Here is a 21,154-nt window from a genome sequence, read left to right on the forward strand (position 1 = left end):
TAAATGGAAAAACAATACAACTGTTTTTTTACAATAACAAACTGGCCGCTTAGTCACCAGAATTTTACTGTAAAATACTATTTTTTACAAAATATTACGGTAAATGGAAAAACAACTGTTTTGACAGTAAAAAAAAAAAAAGGCAGCTTAGTGACCAGAATTTTACTGTAAAATATAGTGTTTTTACAACATATTACAGTAAATGGAAAAACAATACAACTGTTTTTTTTTTACAAAAAAAAACTGTCTGCTTAGTCGCCAGAATCTTCACGTATGTGTATTTTTACATACACTAAAAAATATCTGTATATTTTACTGTTAAAAACTGGTGACTTAGTCACCAGAATTCCACTGTAAAATATAGTGGGGGTTTTTACAACATATTACGATAAATGGAAAAACAATACAACTGTTTTTTTTTACAATAACAAACTGGCCGCTTAGTCACCAGAATTTCACTGTAATATAGTGTTTTTTACAACATATTACGGTAAATGGAAAAACAACTTTTTTGACAGTAAAAAAAAAGGCAGCTTAGTGACCAGAATTTTGTTACAATAACAAACTGGCCGCTTAGTCACCAGAATTTCACTGTAGTATAGTGTTTTTACAACATATTACGGTAAATGGAAAAACAATACAACTGTTTTTACAGTAAAAAAAAATGGCGGCTTAATGACCATAATTTTACTGTAAAATATAGTGTTTTTTACAACATGTTACAGTAAATGGAAAAACAACACAACCGTTTTTACAGTTTAAAAAAAAGGCAGCTTAGTGACCAGAATTGTACTGTGAAATATAGTGTTTTTACAACATGTTACGGTAAATGGAAAAACAATACAACTGTTTTTACAGTTTTAAAAAAATGGCAGCTTAGTGACCAGACTTCCACCGTAAAATATAGTGTTTTTTACAACATATAAATGAAAAAAATAACTTTTTTTGTACGATAAAACACTAGCCACTTAGTCACCAGAATTTTACTGTAAAATATAGTGGTTTTTTTTACAACATCCATCCATCCATCCATTTTCTACCGCTTGTCCCTTAAATTAAATAACAGTACAACTGGTTTTTTACAATAACAAACTGGCCGCTTAGTCACCAGAATTTTACTGTAAAATACTATTTTTTACAACATATTACGGTAAATGGAAAAACAACTGTTTTGACAGTAAAAAAAAAAAAAAAAGGCAGCTTAGTGACCAGAATTTTACTGTAAAATATAGTGTTTTTACAACATGTTACAGTAAATGGAAAAACAATACAACTGTTTTTTTTTTTACAAAATAAAACTGTCTGCTTAGTCGCCAGAATCTTCACGTATGTGAAGAAAAAATATCTGTATATTTTACTTAAAAAAACTGGTGACTTAGTCACCAGAATTCCACTGTAAAATATAGTGGTTTTTTTACAACATAATACGGTAAATGGAAAAACAATACAACTGTTTTTTTACAATAACAAACTGGCCGCTTAGTCACCAGAATTTTACTGTAAAATACTATTTTTTACAAAATATTACGGTAAATGGAAAAACAACTGTTTTGACAGTAAAAAAAAAAAAAGGCAGCTTAGTGACCAGAATTTTACTGTAAAATACAGTGTTTTTACAACATATTACAGTAAATGGAAAAACAACTGTTTTGACAGTAAAAAAAAAAAAAGGCAGCTTAGTGACCAGAATTTTACTGTAAAATATAGTGTTTTTACAACATATTACAGTAAATGGAAAAATAATACAACTGGTTTTTTTTACAAAATAAAACTGTCTGCTTAGTCGCCAGAATCTTCACGTATGTGTATTTTTACATACACTAAAAAATATCTGTATATTTTACTGTTAAAAACTGGTGACTTAGTCACCAGAATTCCACTGTAAAATATAGTGTTTTTTTTTACAACATATTACGGTAAATGGAAAAACAATACAACTGTTTTTTTTACAATAATAAACTGGCCGCTTAGTCACCAGAATTTTACTGTAAAATAGTGTTTTTTACAACATATTACGGTAAATGGAAAAACAACTGTTTTGACAGTAAAAAAAAAAAGGCAGCTTAGTGACCAGAATTTTACTGTAAAATAGTGTTTTTACAACATATTACAGTAAATGGAAAAACAATACAACTGTTTTTTTTTTACAAAAAAAAACTGTCTGCTTAGTCGCCAGAATCTTCACGTATGTGTATTTTTACATACACTAAAAAATATCTGTATATTTTACTGTAAAAAACTGGTGACTTAGTCACCAGAATTCCACTGTAAAATATAGTGTTTTTTTTACAACATAATACGGTAAATGGAAAAACAATACAACTGTTTTTTTACAATAACAAACTGGCCGCTTAGTCACCAGAATTTTACTGTAAAATACTATTTTTTACAAAATATTACGGTAAATGGAAAAACAACTGTTTTGACAGTAAACAAAAAAAAGGCAGCTTAGTGACCAAAATTTTACTGTAAAATATAGTGTTTTTACAACATATTACAGTAAATGGAAAAACAATATAACTGTTTTTTTTTTACAAAATAAAACTGTCTGCTTAGTCGCCAGAATCTTCACGTATGTGTATTTTTACATACACTAAAAAATATCTGTATAGTTTACTGTAAAAAACTGGTGACTTAGTCACCAGAATTCCACTGTAAAATATAGTGGGTTTTTTTTACAACATATTACAATAAATGGAAAAACAATACAACTGTTGTTGTTTTTTACCATAATAAACTAGCCAATGAGCTTCAAGCACACCTGTGAAGTGAAAACCATCTCAGGTGACTACCTCTTGAAGCTCATGGAGAGAATGCCAAGAGTGTGCAAAGCGGTAATCAGAGCAAAGGGTGGCTATTTTGAAGAAACTCGAATAAAAAACATGTTATTTCACCTTTTTTTTGTTAAGTGCATAACTCCACATGTGTTCATTCATAGTTTTAGTCATGAACATAAAGAATTGAATGAGAAGGTGTGTCCAAACTTTTTGGCCTGTACTGTGTATTTTTCTGTCACATTGGAAAGAAGTGAGTAATAAAAGATCAGGTATTTATTATCATTTACTTTATTACATAAAATAATAATAATAGATTTGGTTTTTTAGGTTTTTAAGCCTTTTTTAAAAGCATCCACAGTCTGTGGTGCCCTCAGGTGGTCAGGGAGAGCGTTCCACAGACTGGGAGCGGCGGAGCAGAAAGCCAAGGTCTATAATAACCAAGCCCGGTCTATAATAACCAACAGACCCCGGTGATCGGGCGACGCTTCGACGGCCTCCAGGGTTCTGGCATCAGAGAGGGGAAGGCCCGAGCCATGGCGGTGACACGCAGCACGTCATCCACCTCGTCCGGGTCCAACTCCAACACCATCCTGGTTCCTGTCAGCTGGAGGCGCCCACAGTCCTCTCAGGTACCACACAAGAGGAGCTGAAGGTAAAACACATCCACACTCACCGGCTCCATCTTCCCTTGTAGAAGCGGACCAGAGAGAAGCTGGTGAACGTTCTCTCCCTGTGTGGACAAGAAGTCGGACTTACCAAGAACCCCTCTGTAAGCCGCCTCCCCCACAGTGGTGAGAAGATGTCCTTCATCTTTCTCCATCCCTTCAGGTCATCTTCTCGTCCTGCGGCGACCTGGAAATGATGGAGGTACGCGAGAGCGGCGTGTCGTCGGAGGAGGGCGGGACCAGGGAAGACACCCTGGACGACACCGCCAGCGAGCAGCAGTTCCGGGTCTTCCGAGACTTCGACTTCCTGGATGTGGAGCTGGAGGACGGAGAGGTGAGGGGCGGGGTTTGTTTACCTTTACCACTTCTTGTAGTGAACCCTTTGGGCTAGTGGAATTCACGTCCATTTACGAACTGAAATGGTTCTTAAACAGGGCTCCTAAATCGAAAAGTTTGTATAATGAAGCAGATTTCTCAATAACAAAACAATGTAAATATAAATTGTCAGGTTCAAACACTGATGACATTTATTAAACGAGACAAGAAGCAAGGAATTAAACAGAGACAGAATTAAATATGGCTCAATTGAGGAGAGCGCGTCTGGGCTGTACTCTTGTACCGTCTCCATCACGCTCTGACGAAAGATCGTACGCCACCTCTTTTATCTGGACTTTCCCTGATTACATGGCAACAGCTGTTTCTAAGGGACGGGGGTCGTAAACAGCCATCGCCTTTGAATACAAAACCGTTCAAGGAAAAGGTCGTAAAACAGTTCAAAGAAGAGGTCCCTGTAGGGGAGTCAGGTCCTGCTTCCTCTTCGCTTTGTAGTTCTCGGGTCAGACAATATCTTTCTGTTGATTACAATACATGAAAGAAACAGAACACCTTCATGTTGCTTCCCATCCTACACAGTGGAGTTTTACAAGCCTTCTGCTTGGTAGGATCAAAGACAGCTTTTGTCTGCTCGCCGCTTAGATACAATTATTCTAACATAAATAATGGGTTACAGCCTCCACAAAAGTCTGTATTTTTGTGACGTTTTGTACACTTTCAACACAATATAAAGTGCGACACAGTGCTGTGTAACAAAATGCCCCTTTGGTGCCCTCACAAACGATCAGAAATCACAAAAACCCTTAATACTAATAATAATTTTGCTACAATGACCACCTTTTAAATAAGTACGTTAACATTGGCGAAAACACAACACTTTTGGCGGAGGGTGAGAGAGTCCGCCACTTTCCTTTCGAGGCGACACAGGGCCATAGACGGAGACGGAGACATATTTGGCTCGAGATTAAAGTTTGTAAATGGAAAAGTTTGCAAATAGGGGTGTTTGTAAATCGAGGTTGCACTGTACTAGAGAAGTCTGTCTATGGTGGAGCTCTAAGACACCAAATTAATAAATGACGTGTTCATAGACAGAGACACGGTTCGCACAGGGAGGCATATTTGACTCTAGATTTAAAAAATTAAATTAAAAAGTTTGCAAATAGAGGTGTTTGTAAATCGAGGTTGCACTGTACTAGATAAGTCTGTCTATGTTGGAGCTCTAAGACACAGCATGAATGAATGAAGTGTTCATAGACAGAGACATGGTTCGCAAACGGAGGAATATTTGGCTCGAGATAAAGTTTGTAGATTAAAAAGTTAGCAAATAGAGGTGTTTGTAAATCGAGGTTGCACTGTACTAGAGAAGTCTGTCTATGGTGGTGCTCTAAATCACAACATGAATGAATGAAGTGTTCATAGACAGAGACATTGTTTGCACACGGAGGCATATTTGGTGCGAAATAAAAGTTTGTAAATTGAAGAAAGTTTGCAAAATGAGGTGTTTGTACATCGAGGTTGCACTGTACTAGATAAGTCTGTCTATGGTGGAACTCTAAGACACAAAATTAATAAATGAAGTGTTTATAGACAGAGACATGGTTCGCGCGCGGAGGCATATTGACTCGAGATAAAAGTTTGTAAATTGAAGAAAGTTTGCAAATAGAGGTGTTTGTAAATCGAGGTTGCACTGTACTAGATACGTCTGTCTATGGTGGAGCTCTAAGACACAAAATGAATGAATGACGTGTTCATAGACAGAGACATGGTTCGCACACGGAGGAATATTTGGTTCGAGATAAAGTTTGTAGATTAAAAAGTTAGCAAATATAGGTGTTTGTAAATCGAGGTTGCACTGTACTAGAGAAGTCTGTCTATGGGGGAACTCTAAATCACAACATCAATGAATGAAGTGTATATAGACAGAGACATGGTTCGCACACAGAGGCATATTTGACTCGAGATAAAAGTTTGTAAACTGAAGAAAGTTTGCAAAATGAGGTGTTTGTACATCGAGGTTGCACTGTACTAGATAAGTCTGTCTATGGTAGAGCTCTAAGACACAATTAATCAATGAAGTGTTCATAGAGAGAGACATGGTTCGCACACAGAGGCACATTTGGCTCAAGATAAAAGTTTGTAAATTGAAGAAAGTTTGCAAATAGAGGTGTTTGTAAATCGAGGTTGCACTGTACTAGATACGTCTGTCTATGGTAGAGCTCTGAGACACTAAATGAATGAATAAGTGTTCATACAGAGAGACACGGTTCGCACACAGAGGCATATTTGGTGCGAAATAAAAGTTTGTACATTGAAGAAAGTTTGCAAATAGAGGTGTTTGTACATCAAGGTTGCACTGTACTAGAGAAGTCTGTCTATGGTGGAGCTCTAAGACACAGCATGAATGAATGACGTGTTCATAGACAGAGACATGGTTCGCACACGGAGGCATATTCGACTCGAAATACAAGTTTGTAAATGGAAAAGTTTGCAAATAGAGGTGTTTGTAAATCGAGGTTGCATTGTACTAGAGAAGTCTGTCTATGTTGGAGCTCTAAGACACAGCATGAATGAATGAAGTGTTCATAGACAGAGACATGGTTCACGCACGGAGGCATATTTGGTGCTAAATAAAAGTGTGTACATTGAAGAAAGTTTGCAAAATGAGGTGTTTGTAAATCGAGGTTGCACTGTACTAGATAAGTCTGTCTATGGTAGAGCTCTAAGACACAATCAATCAATGAAGTGTTCATAGAGAGAGACATGGTTCGCACACAGAGGCACATTTGGCTCAAGATAAAAGTTTGTAAATTGAAGAAAGTTTGCAAATAGAGGTGTTTGTAAATCGAGGTTGCATTGTACTAGATAAGTCTGTCTATGGTGGAGCTCTAAGACACAAAATTAATCATAGACACAGACATGGTTCGCACACAGAGGCATATTTGGTGCGAGATAAAAGTTTGTAAATTGAAGAAAGTTTGCAAATAGAGGTGTTTGTAAATGGAGGTTGCACTGTACTAACTGTCTCTTTCTTCTCTCTCTCCCTCCCAGGAGCTGCAGGTAAGTTCTCTCACCTTCAGCGTCAACATGAGCCTGCGTGTGCATTCCGTCAAGGGCTGCGTCTTGCTGTGTCCTCCATGCAGGGCGAGACCATGGACAGCTTCAACTGGGGCGTGCGCCGCCGATCCCTGGACAGCACCGAGCTGGGCGACCTGCTGGAGGAGAGCCAGCACTCGGGCAGCACGCCGAGCCTGGGACACGAAGATCCCCACGACTCGGAGGAGTCCTCCGAGGAAGAGGAGTCTTCCACCAGCCAGAGCCTGTCGCACTCGCAGCTGGTGTGTACGAGTCCTGCACCGGCACCGGCACCGGCACCGGCCCCGGCACCGGCACCGGCCCCGGCACGCAGTCCTTAACCCGTGACTTGACTTGGTCCTCTTCTTCCAGACAAATCCGTCCCCGTCGGACGAGACCAACTCTCTGTCGACGTCGTACGACATGTCCGCCGACCCTCACTCCTTCAGCGCCACCACTCCGGGCCAGGGGGCGCTGCACGAGCACCTCCTCCTGCATGTGAGCACGTAGGTCATGTGCGTGTAGACGCCGGGACGTTGACCGGGTGTTGTTTATGCCGGACAGGCCAGGACGTGCGGCGACGACGAGGACACGCAGGCTCAGGATGACGATCTGTCCCTGAGCGCCCACGAGTTCCCTCCCGGCTCGGACTGCGGCGAGAGCTTCACTCTGGAGTTGCTGGGGCAACCTCACGGCGGGACCCCCCGTCTGGACCGCGACTACTGCCAACCTGCTCTGGACTGCCTGGACCCCAACAGTCTTCCCAGGTGAGGAAAACATGCCCGCGCTCATTTGGGGTCACGCCGAGTAATCCGTCTGACCACAGCTTGCGCGACGACATCGACGATCTGGAGGACCTCGGCTTCCCGCCGCCGCCGTCCCCGTTTTTCTCGGCCATCTTGGCGGCCTTCCAGCCGGCGGTGTGCGACGACTCCGAGGAGGCGTGGCGGTGTCACATCAACCAGCTGGTGGCGGACTCTGACGGCTCCTGTGCCGTCTACACCTTCCAAGTCTTCTCGTCCCTCTTCAGGGTAAATCACCCCCCCTCCTTGTTTTGCCGTCACGACACGGTCCTCACCTCCGCGTCTTCCAGAACATTCAGGGTAAATTCTGCACCCTGACTACCGACGTGGCCTCCTACCTCGGCGAGGGCCTCAGGGGCATCGGCTCCAAGTTCCTTAGGTCCTCGCAGATGCTCACCACCTGCTCAGACTGCCCCACCATCTACATTGACGCAGACACCGTGAGTTCTCTTCACTCGGGACCGACCCCAGGGACCGACCCCAGTGCCCGACGTCTGACGCGGCATGTCCTCGTTTCAGATCATGTCTTACGGCCTCCTGGAGAAGATGAAGTTCAGTGCGCTGGAGCTGCAAGAGTATCTGGACACCTACAACACCCGGGAGGAGGCGGCTGTCACGGTAACGGAAACAGGGACCACCAACATTCGCATTTTGAAAACAACCTTCCCTAGTCATGGTGCAAAAAATATATACTTACTGTATATGGCCCAATGAAAACAACCTTCCCTAGTCATTGTGCAACATATGGCCCAATAAAAACAACCTTCCCTAGTCATGGTGCAACGTATGGCCCAATAAAAACAACCTTCCCTAGTCATGGTGCAACGTATGGCCCAATGAAAACAACCTTCCCTAGTCATGGTGCAAAAAATACACTTATATGGCCCAATGAAAACAACCTTCCCTAGTCATGGTGCAAAAAAAATACTTATATGGCCCAATGAAAACAACCTTCCCTAGTCATGGTGCAAAAAAAATGGATTATATGGCCCAATGAAAACAACCTTACCTAGTCATGGTGCAAAAAATATACTTATATGGCCCAATGAAAACAACCTTCCTTAGTCATGGTGCAAAAAAAATATACTTATATGGCCCAATGAAAACAACCTTCCCTAGTCATGGAGCCAAAAAAATATACTTATATGGTCCAATGACAACAACCTTCCCTAGTCACGGTGCAAAAAAAAATATCCTTATATGGCTCAATGACAACAAGTCATGGTGCAACATATGGCCCAATGACAACAACCTTCCCTAGTCATGGTGCAACATATGGCCCAATGAAAACCACCTTCCCCGGTCACAGTGCAAAGAAATATACTTATATGGCCCAATGAAAACAACCTTCCCGAGTCATGGTGCAAAAAATAAACTTATATGGCCCAATGAAAACAACCTTCCCTAGTCATGGTGCAAAAAATAAACCTATATGGCCAATGAAAACAACCATCCCCAGTCATGGTGCAAACATTTTTACTAAAGATAAAACAATATTGTACATATTACATATTGTTATGAAGGTGTCGGTTACTACATTATATATATACTTGCAGTGTGTACATTTTACATATTACATATTGTTATGAAGGTGTCTGTTACTACATTATATATATATACTTGCAGTGTGTATATTGTACATATTACATATTGTTATGAAGGTGTCGGTTACTACATTATATATATATACTTGCAGTGTGTATATTGTACATATTACATATTGTTATGAAGGTGTCTGTTACTACATGATATATATACTTGCAGTGTGTATATTGTACATATGACATATTGTTATGAAGGTGTCTGTTACTACATTATATATATATATACTTGCAGTGTGTATATTGTACATATTACATATTGTTATGAAGGTGTCTGTTACTACATGATATATATACTTGCAGTGTGTATATTGTACATATTACATATTGTTATGAAGGTGTCGGTTACTACATTATATATATATACTTGCAGTGTGTATATTGTACATATTACATATTGTTATGAAGGTGTCGGTTACTACATTATATATATACTTGCAGTGTGTACATTGTACATATTACATATTGTTATGAAGGTGTCTGTTACTACATTATATATATATACTTGCAGTGTGTATATTGTACATATTACATATTGTTATGAAGGTGTCTGTTACTACTTATATATATACTTGCAGTGTGTATATTGTACATATTACATATTGTTATGAAGGTGTCGGTTACTACATTATATATATACTTGCAGTGTGTATATTGTACATATTACATATTGTTATGAAGGTGTCTGTTACTACATTATATATATATATACTTGCAGTGTGTATATTGTACATATTACATATTGTTATGAAGGTGTCTGTTACTACATGATATATATAATTGCAGTGTGTATATTGTACATATTACATATTGTTATGAAGGTGTCTGTTACTACATTATATATATATACTTGCAGTGTGTATATTGTACATATTACATATTGTTATGAAGGTGTCTGTTACTACATTATATATATATATACTTGCAGTGTGTATATTGTACATATTACATATTGTTATGAAGGTGTCTGTTACTACATTATATATATATACTTGCAGTGTGTATATTGTACATATTACATATAGTTATGAGGGTGTCTGTTACTACATTATATATATATATACTTGCAGTGTGTATATTGTACATATTACATATAGTTATGAAGGTGTCTGTTACTACATTATATATATATATACTTGCAGTGTGTATATTGTACATATTACATATAGTTATGAAGGTGTCTGTTACTACATTATATATACATATACTTGCAGTGTGTATATTGTACATATTACATATAGTTATGAAGGTGTCTGTTACTACATTATATATATATATATACTTGCAGTGTGTATATTGTACATATTACATATAGTTATGAAGGTGTCTGTTACTACTTATATATATATACTTGCAGTGTGTATATTGTACATATTACATATAGTTATGAAGGTGTCTGTTACTACATTATATATATATACTTGCAGTGTGTATATTGTACATATTACATATAGTTATGAAGGTGTCTGTTACTACATTATATATATATACTTGCAGTGTGTATATTGTACATATTACATATAGTTATGAAGGTGTCGGTTACTACATTATATATATATACTTGCAGTGTGTATATTGTACATATTACATATTGTTATGAAGGTGTCTGTTACTACATTATATATATATACTTGCAGTGTGTATATTGTACATATTACATATAGTTATGAAGGTGTCTGTTACTACATTATATATATATATACTTGCAGTGTGTATATTGTACATATTACATATAGTTATGAAGGTGTCTGTTACTACATTATATATACATATACTTGCAGTGTGTATATTGTACATATTACATATAGTTATGCAGGTGTCTGTTACTACATTATATATATATATATACTTGCAGTGTGTATATTGTACATATTACATATAGTTATGAAGGTGTCTGTTACTACTTATATATATATACTTGCAGTGTGTATATTGTACATATTACATATAGTTATGAAGGTGTCTGTTACTACATTATATATATATACTTGCAGTGTGTATATTGTACATATTACATATAGTTATGAAGGTGTCTGTTACTACATTATATATATATACTTGCAGTGTGTATATTGTACATATTACATATAGTTATGAAGGTGTCGGTTACTACATTATATATATATACTTGCAGTGTGTATAAGCTGCTCCCAGCCACTAGGGGGCGTGTTTCCCCGCCATGACACTCACACGTGTTCCCTGTCGTTGCTTCCAGTGGCTGCGGAACTGTAAAGACACATTTCCCAGGTGCCCCGGCGACAGCGTGGTCACCTACCAACCGGGGGACTCTGAGGAGAAGGTATGGCGGCGACACGTCACTAACGCCTGCACTTCCTGTTTCCTGTAGCAGCTGTGTTGTGGTCTGCGGTCTTTGAATGTGGGCTCTTGAAAGTGGGACTAATCTGATGCTAGCTTTTGACTTTGGGAGGCGTGTCCGCATGTGTCTGACTGACGCTCTTCTCTTCCTCTCACCTCGCTCTGGCGCCCTAACACGCTCTCTCGCTGTCTAGCAAATGGAGTCTCTTGCAGTAAGTCCTCTGCTTTTTTGGAATGGTTGCCCGTGGCGTGACGTCGCTTGTGAGCTCGATGCGCCGCCGCGTGGGCGGTGGGCGTGGCTCCCGACTGACCTCTCTTCTCCCCTCTCTACCCAGCAACTGGAGCTGTGCCAGCGCCTCTACAAGCTGCACTTCCAGCTGCTGCTCCTCTTCCAGTCCTACTGCTCGCTCATCGGCCAGGTCCACGCCGTCAGCGCCGTACCAGAGGTCAGTCCCTCGCCGTCAGGAAGTAGAGGCTGACCCGTGGCTCCGTTCAATTCAAAAAGCTGTTCCAAAGACGTACTTAGTTTGTTTTTAATCAAAGAAACAACAACTAGTATGAGTTATACCAGACCTGGGCAAATTGAGCTTTTCAATCTGGCCTCCCGTACATTCCCAAATCATTTTTTTAGATCTTTTTTATTTTATTTTTTATTTTTGTGCTAGCTTGCTTCTTTTTTCAGCTTTTTTTTTTTTAGATCTTTAAAATGGAAAGTGTAGCTTATATGGCCCAATGACAACAACCTTCCCTAGTCAAGGTGCAACATATGGCCCAATGACAACAACCTTCCCTAGTCATGGTGCAAAAAATATATATACTTATATGGCCCAATGAAAACAACCTTCCCTAGTCATGGTGCAAAGAAATATACTTATATGGCCTAATGACAACAACCTTCCCTAGTCATGGTGCAAAGAAATATACTTATATGGCCTAATGACAACAACCTTCCCTAGTCATGGTGCAAAGAAATATACTTATATGGCCTAATGACAACAACCTTCCCTAGTCATGGTGCAACATATGGCCCAATGACAACAACCTTCCCTAGTCATGGTGCAACATATGGCCCAATGACAACAACCTTCCCTAGTCATGGTGCAAAAAATATATACTTATATGGCCCAATGACAACAATCTTCCCTAGTCATGGTGCAAAGAAATATACTTATATGGCCCAATGACAACAACCTTCCCTAGTCATGGTGCAACATATGGCCCAATGAAAACAACCGTCCCTAGTCATGGTGCAAAAAATATACTTATATGGCCCAATGAAAACAACCTTCCCTAGTCATGGTGCAAAGAAATATACTTATATGGCCAAATGACAACAACCTTCCCTAGTCATGGTGCAAAAAACAAAAAAAACAAAAAAAAAGGATATGGCCCAATGACAACAACCTTCCCTAGTCATGGTGCAAAGAAATATACTTATATGGCCCAATGACAACAACCTTCCCTAGTCATGGTGCAAAAAACAAACAAAACAAAAAAAACGTATATGGCCCAATGACAACAACCTTCTCTAGTCATGGTGCAACATATGGCCCAATGAAAACAACCTTCCCTAGTCATGGTGCAAAAAGACACTTATATGGCCCAATTAAAACAACCTTCCCTAGTCATGGTGCAAAAAATATATACTTACATGGCTCAATGACAACAACCTTCCCTAGTCATGGTGCAACATATGGCCCAATGACAACAACCTTCCCTAGTCGTGGTGCAAAGAAATATACTTATGTGGCCCAATGACAACAACCTTCCCTAGTCATGGTGCAACATATGGCCCAATGACAACAACCTTCCCTAGTCATGGTGCAACATATGGCCCAATGACAACAACCTTCCCTAGTCATGGTGCAAAAAATATACTTATATGGCGCAATGAAAACAACCTTCCCTAGTCATGGTGCAAAGAAATATACTTATATGGCCCAATGACAACAACCTTCCCTAGTCATGGTGCAACATATGGCCCAATGAAAACAACCTTCCCTAGTCATGGTGCAAAAAAAATATACTTACATGGCTCAATGACAACAACCTTCCCTAGTCATGGTGCAAAAAAATATACTTATATGGCCCAATGACAACAACCTTCCCTGGTCATGGTGCAACATATGGCCCAATGACAACAACCTTCCCTAGTCATGGTGCAAAAAATATACTTATATGGCGCAATGAAAACAACCTTCCCTAGTCATGGTGCAAAGAAATATACTTATATGGCCCAATGAAAACAACCTTCCCTAGTCATGGTGCAACATATGGCCCAATGAAAACAACCTTCCCTAGTCATGGTGCAAAAAATATATACTTACATGGCTCAATGACAACAACCTTCCCTAGTCATGGTGCAACATATGGCCCAATGACAACAACCTTTCCTAGTCATGGTGCAAAAAATATATACTTATATGGCTCAATGACAACAACCTTCCCTAGTCATGGTGCAAAAAAATATACTTATATGGCCCAATGAAAACAACCTTCCCTAGTCATGGTGCAACATATGGCCCAATGACAACAACCTTTCCTAGTCATGGTGCAAAAAATATACTTATATGGCTCAATGAAAACAACCTTCCCTAGTCGTGGTGCAAAGAAATATACTTATGTGGCCCAATGACAACAACCTTACCTAGTCATGGTGCAAAAAATATATACTTATATGGCTCAATGACAACAACCTTCCCTAGTAATGGTGCAAAAAAAAAAAATATTTATATGGCCCAATGACAACAACCTTCCCCAGTCATGGTGCAACATATGGCCCAATGAAAACAACCGTCCCTAGTCATGGTGCAAAAAATATACTAAGATGGCCCAATGAAAACAACCTTCCCTAGTCATGGTGCAAAAAAAAAAAAATACTTATATGGCCCAATGACAACAACCTTCCCTAGTCATGGTGCAAAAAAAATATACTTACATGGCTCAATGAAAACAACCTTCCCTAGTCATGATGCAAAGAAATATACTTATATGGCCCAATGACAACAACCTTCCCTAGTCATGGTGCAACATATGGCCCAATGAAAACAACCGTCCCTAGTCATGGTGCAAAAAATATACTAAGATGGCCCAATGAAAACAACCTTCCCTAGTCATGATGCAAAAAAATAAAAATAAAAATAAAATAAAAATTAATATGGCCCAATGACAACAACCTTCCCTAGACATGGTGCAACATATGGCCCAATGAAAACAACCTTCCCTAGTCATGGTGCAAAAAAAATATACTTACATGGCTCAATGACAACAACCTTCCCTAGTCATGGTGCAAAAAAATTACTTATATGGCCCAATGACAACAACCTTCCCTAGTCATGGTGCAACATATGGCCCAATGAAAACAACCTTCCCTAGTCATGGTGCAAAAAAAAAATACTTACATGGCTCAATGACAACAACCTTCCCTAGTCATGGTGCAAATAAAATATTATATACATATATATGTAGTTTATATGTCAAATAATATTATATACATATATATGTAGTTTGTGTGTAAAATAATATTATATACATATATATGTAGTTTATATGTAAAATAATATTATATACATATATATGTAGTTTATATGTAAAATAATATTACATACATATATATGTAGTTTATATGTAAAATAATATTATATACATATATATGTAGTTTATATGTCAAATAATATGATATACATATATATGTAGTTTGTATGTAAAATAATATTATATACATATATATGTAGTTTATATGTAAAATAATATTATGTACATATATGTAGTTTATATGTAAAATAATATTATATTTATATATATAGTTTATATGTGAAATAATATTATATACATATATATGGAGTTTATATGTAAAATAATATTATATACATATATGTAGTCTATATGTAAAATAATATTGTATACATATATATGTAGTTTATATGTAAAATAATATTATATACATATATATGTAATTTATATGTAAAATAATATTATATACATATATATGTAGTTTATATGTAAAATAATATTATATACATATATATGTAGTTTATATGTAAAATAATATTATATACATATATATGTAGTTTGTATGTAAAATAATATTATATACATATATATGTAGTTTATATGTAAAATAATATTATATACATATATATGTAGTTTGTATGTAAAATAATATTATATACATATATATGTAGTTTATATGTAAAATAATATTATATACATATATATGTAGTTTATATATAAAATAATATATACATATATATGTAGTTTGTATGTAAAATAATATTATATACATATATATGTAGTTTGTATGTAAAATAATATTATATACATATATATGTAGTTTGTATGTAAAATAATATTATATACATATACATGTAGTTTGTATGTAAAATAATATTATATACATATATATGTAGTTTGTATGTAAAATAATATTATATACATATATATGTAGTTTATATGTAAAATAATATTATATACATATATATGTAGTTTGTATGTAAAATAATATTATATGCATATATATGTAGTTTGTATGTAAAATAATATTATATACATATATATGTAGTTTGTATGTAAAATAATATTATATACATATATATGTAGTTTGTATGTAAAATAATATTATATACATATAAATGTAGTTTGTATGTAAAATAATATTATATACATATATATGTAGTTTGTATGTAAAATAATATTATATACATATATATGTAGTTTGTATGTAAAATAATATTATATACATATATATGTAGTTTATATGTAAAATAATACTATGTACGTATATATGTAGTTTATATGTAAAATAATATTATATATATGTAGTTTATATGTAAAATAATATTATGTACATATATATGTGGTTTATATGTAAAATAATATTATATACATATATATGTAGTTTGTATGTAAAATAATATTATAAACATATATATGTAGTTTATATGTGAAATAATATTATATACATATATATGTAGTTTATATGTAAAATAATATTATATACATATATATGTAGTTTGTATGTAAAATAATATGATATACATATATATGTAGTTTATATGTAAAATAATATTATATACATATATATGTAGTTTATATGTAAAATAATATTATAAACGTATATATGTAGTTTGTATGTAAAATAATATTATATTTATATATGTAGTTTATATGTGAAATAATATTATATACATATATATGTAGTTTATATGTAAAATAATATTACATACATATATATGTAGTTTATATGTAAAATAATATTACATACATATATATGTAGTTTATATGTAAAATAATATATACATATTTATGTAGTTTATATGTAAAATAATATTATATGCATATATATGTAGTTTATATGTAAAATAATATTATATTTATATATGTAGTTTATATGTGAAATAATATTATATACATATATATGTAGTTTATATGTAAAATAATATTATATACATATTTATGTAGTTTATATGTAAAATAACATTATATGCATATATATATATGTAGTTTATATGTAAAATAATATTATATACATATATATGTAGTTTATATGTAAAATAATATATACATATATATGTAGTTTATATGTAAAATAATATTATATACATATATATGTAGTTTGTATGTAAAATAATATTATATACATATATATGTAGTTTGTATGTAAAATAATATATACATATATATGTAGTTTGTATGTAAAATAATATTATATACATATATATGTAGTTTATATGTAAAATAATATTATGTACATATATATGTAGTTTATATGTAAAGTAATATTATATATATGTAGTTTATATGTAAAATAATATTATATATATGTAGTTTATATGTAAAATAATATTATATACATATATATGTAGTTTATATGTAAAATAATATTATATACATATATATGTAGTTTGTATGTAAAATAATATTATATAAATATATATGTAGTTTGTATGTAAAATAATACTATATACATATATATGTAGTTTATATGTAAAATAATATTATATACATATATATGTAGTTTGTATGTAAAATAATATTATATACATATATATGTAGTTTGTATGTAAAATAATATTATATACATATATATGTAGTTTATATGTAAAATAATATTATATACATATATATGTAGTTTATATGTAAAATAATATTATATACATATATATGTAGTTTGTATGTAAAATAATATTATATACATATATATGTAGTTTATATGTAAAATAATATTATATACATATATATGTAGTTTATATGTAAAAAAAAAAAGTTCCTCCAAACACTGTCAAGTTTCCTTTGCCTGTGACTCTGCATGGCGTTGAAAAGAGTTGACCAAAAAGGCTGTGTTGCGGTGTAGCTGCTCAACATGTCCCGGGAGCTGACGGAGCTGAGGAGCAGCCTGCAGGCGGCGGAGGCGGCGGTGGCCAGCGACCTGGAGCACAAACACCTGGCTCACACCCACGCGCACGCCGCCCAGCTGGCCGCCATGGTGGTCCCCAGCTTCCCGTCCTCGGAGGCGGCGGTGAAGGCGGTGCTGGAGTGCCTGAGGAACCACGAGTTCACCAAAGCGGTCCGCTACATCCAAGAGTGCAGGTGAGCCGCCACCACCTTCCTCCCTCCCTCTTGCAACCAGGTGAGGAGCGTCACCTCTCCTCTCGCTCGCAGGCGGCGCTGGCCCCACGGCGTGTTTGGCGGCGGCTCGGAGAACGAGGTCCACACGCTGCTCAACGTCTACTTCCGCCACCAGACTCTGGGCCAGACCGGCACCATCGCCCTGGTGGGCTCCCGCCAGGACCTCAGCCTGATCTGCTCCAAGCTGCTGGAGCTCAACGGGGAGATCCGCGACATGATCCGCCGCGCCCAGGGCTACCGCGTGGTCACCACCTACCTCCCCGACTCCAGCGCCTCCGCCACCAGCCTCTGACGGCAGCCCGCTCCTCACAGGTGGCCTCGACCGCCGCCATCCTGTCTCCTCCAACCCTTTCTAGACCTTCCCTGTCCTTCTTTTCACCCTGACTTCCTCTTCTCGTCACACCGTCGTCCCTCCAGAGGGCGTTCTCTATCCACTGTCGCCTCACCGCCTCGCCATCGCTACAGAACCCAATTTCCAGCCGTGTGGGCGTACACCTCCCGCACGGTGGGCCCCGCCCCGTCCCCCACGCCTTCAGACTCCGCCCCCGAGTGAGGCGGCAAGGTGAGGCACACTGCCCTCCCCCGGAACTCCTGCTACTGAACTAACGGACCTCAAGCGTCGGCGGTAAATGCCGGACTTTAACTTATTCTTAGCGGCGTCCTTCGTGCAATGTGTGACTGCAGCACGCCACAGAACTATGGCGCTGGCTAGGACACACCCGTGGTCAGTCCCGTGGCGACCCGTAGCACCTTCTAGTGTCCCCACACCGCACGACCACTGTAGCAAATTGTGTGTGTGTGTGTGTGTGTGTGTGTGTGTGTGTGTGTGTGTGTGTGTGTGTGTGTGTGTGTGTGTGTGTGTGTGTGTGTGTGTGTGTGTGTGTGCACTTGTCTCACCATCCTTGTGTTTACTTTGTGTGTTTTGCATTCTGAAGTGAGGTTGCAACTCTCTACTCCCATCTAGTGCTAGATATATTTTTTTCATTCTTCTAGCTATAGTGGAAAGGGGGGCCCTCACAACCTACTTAAAGGCCTACCGAAATGACTTTTTTTTAAAATTTAAACGGGGATAGCAGATGCATTCTATGTGTCGTACTTGATCATTTCGCGACATTGCCATATTTTTGCTGAAAGGATTTAGTAGAGAACACCGACGATAAAGTTCGCTGATTTAAAAAAAAAGCCTCGCCTGTACCGGAAGTAGCGTGACGTCAACGGAGGAAGGACTCCTCAAAATTCCCCATTGTTTTCAACGCAGCTAGAGCGATTCGGACCGAGAAAGCGACGATCACCCCATTAATTTGAGCCAGGATGAAAGATTCGTGGATGAGGAACGTGAGAGTGAAGGACTAGAGTGCAGTGCAGGACGTATCTTTTTTCGCTCCGACCGTAACTTAGGTACAAGCTGGCTTTTTCTATTGTGGATCACGGATTTGTATTTTAAACCACCTCGGATACTATATCCTCTTGAAAATGAGAGCCGAGAACGCGAAATGGACATTCATAGGGATGTCCGATAAATGCGTTAAAATGAAATATCGGAAATTATCGGTATCGTTTTTTTTTATTATCTGTATCGTGTTTTTTTTTTGTGTTTTTTTTATTTTTTATTTATGTATTTATTAAATCAACATAAAAATAATAATAGTACTAACCTTTAACAGTTAATTTTACTCATTTTCATTAATTACTACTTTCTATGTAACTGTTTTTATATTGTTTTCTTTTTTATTCAAGAAAATGTTTTTAATTTAGTTATCTTATTTTTTTTATTTTTTTTAAAAGTACCTTATCTTCACCATACATTGTTGTCCAAATTAGACATAATAATGTGTTAATTCCACGACTGCATATATCGGTTGATATCGGTATCGGTTTATATCGGTATCGGTAATTAAAGAGTTGGACAATATCGGAATATTGGATATCGGCAAAAAGCCTTTATCGGACATCCCTAGACATTCACAGGGACTTTTATCTCCACGACAATACATCGGTGAAGCACTTTAGCTACGGAGCTAACGTGATAGCATCGTGCTTAACTGCAGATAGAAACAAAATAAATAAACCCCTGACTGGAAGGATAGACAGAAAATCAACAATACTATTAAACCAGGGACATGTAACTACACCAGGGGTGTCAAACTCAAAGTCAGAGTGGGCCAAAATGTAAAACTGAACAAAGTCGCGGGCCAAGGTTGAACAAATTAACCTTTTAATAGGGACCCAAACAAGTTTTGCATTGAATATTGAACAAGCAAGACTTATATAACTTTATAGTGACATGCAAAATCGAGTTTCAAATAATAATAATAATAATAATTAAAAAATATCAATGGCATATCAAATACAATTTAAATAAAAATGTAATGCCTCTTTTCTATTTGCAGCCTTCTGAGGTAAATATCAACATTAACTTTTTCCAAAGGCTAATACATTTGAAAATAAAATAAAATAACAATGAATAAACCAACCATTCAGGACTTTAAACTGCTCAGTTTGCAACACACCGATCTAATCTGATGTGCCCAAGCCAGATACCTGCCATCTTTTCTTGGATGCTAGTTCATTAATGTCGGGGGCTCAGGCTTTGAGCTGAGGCAACCTTCATTATCCAACGAAAGTGTTCATCAGTCATTATATCTCGTAGTCCAGTGGTCCCCAACCTTTTTGTAGCTGCGGACCGGTCAACGCTTGAAAATTTGTCCCACGGACCAGTGGGGGGGAGGGGGGCGTATTTTTTAAATTAAAACCTTTTTTTTTTTTTCTTTTTTTTTTACATAAATAAATACAATCATGTGTGCTTACAGACTGTATCCCTGCAGACTGTATTGATCTATATTGATATATAATGTATATATTGTGTTTTTATGTTGATTTCATTAAAAAAAAAAAAAAAAATTTTTTTTTTTTTTTAATTATTATTTTTTTTAATTTCTTGTGCGGCCCGGTACCAATCG

The 21,154-nt window shown here is 36.5% G+C and overlaps 1 protein-coding gene across 1 annotated transcript in view; it reads left to right on the forward strand.

The window, feature by feature from the left end:
- fryb (furry homolog b (Drosophila)) overlaps window positions 1-20,836 on the forward strand; it is a 184,905-nt gene extending 164,069 nt beyond the window's left edge. Inside the window, exons 53-66 of the mRNA XM_062046964.1 lie at window positions 3,242-3,406; window positions 3,472-3,546; window positions 3,606-3,776; window positions 6,916-7,110; window positions 7,220-7,345; window positions 7,412-7,614; window positions 7,674-7,878; window positions 7,941-8,090; window positions 8,170-8,268; window positions 11,467-11,550; window positions 11,762-11,779; window positions 11,903-12,013; window positions 17,920-18,155; window positions 18,228-20,836. Coding sequence (XP_061902948.1) covers window positions 3,242-3,406; window positions 3,472-3,546; window positions 3,606-3,776; window positions 6,916-7,110; window positions 7,220-7,345; window positions 7,412-7,614; window positions 7,674-7,878; window positions 7,941-8,090; window positions 8,170-8,268; window positions 11,467-11,550; window positions 11,762-11,779; window positions 11,903-12,013; window positions 17,920-18,155; window positions 18,228-18,486 — 2,097 coding nt within the window. The 3' untranslated portion in view covers window positions 18,487-20,836. The remainder of the gene's footprint in view (window positions 1-3,241; window positions 3,407-3,471; window positions 3,547-3,605; window positions 3,777-6,915; window positions 7,111-7,219; window positions 7,346-7,411; window positions 7,615-7,673; window positions 7,879-7,940; window positions 8,091-8,169; window positions 8,269-11,466; window positions 11,551-11,761; window positions 11,780-11,902; window positions 12,014-17,919; window positions 18,156-18,227) is intronic.
- The last annotated feature ends 318 nt before the right edge of the window (window positions 20,837-21,154 follow it).

Source organism: Entelurus aequoreus, linkage group LG05 (assembly GCF_033978785.1).
Source record: "Entelurus aequoreus isolate RoL-2023_Sb linkage group LG05, RoL_Eaeq_v1.1, whole genome shotgun sequence".
Classification (NCBI taxonomy): Eukaryota; Metazoa; Chordata; class Actinopteri; order Syngnathiformes; family Syngnathidae; genus Entelurus; species Entelurus aequoreus.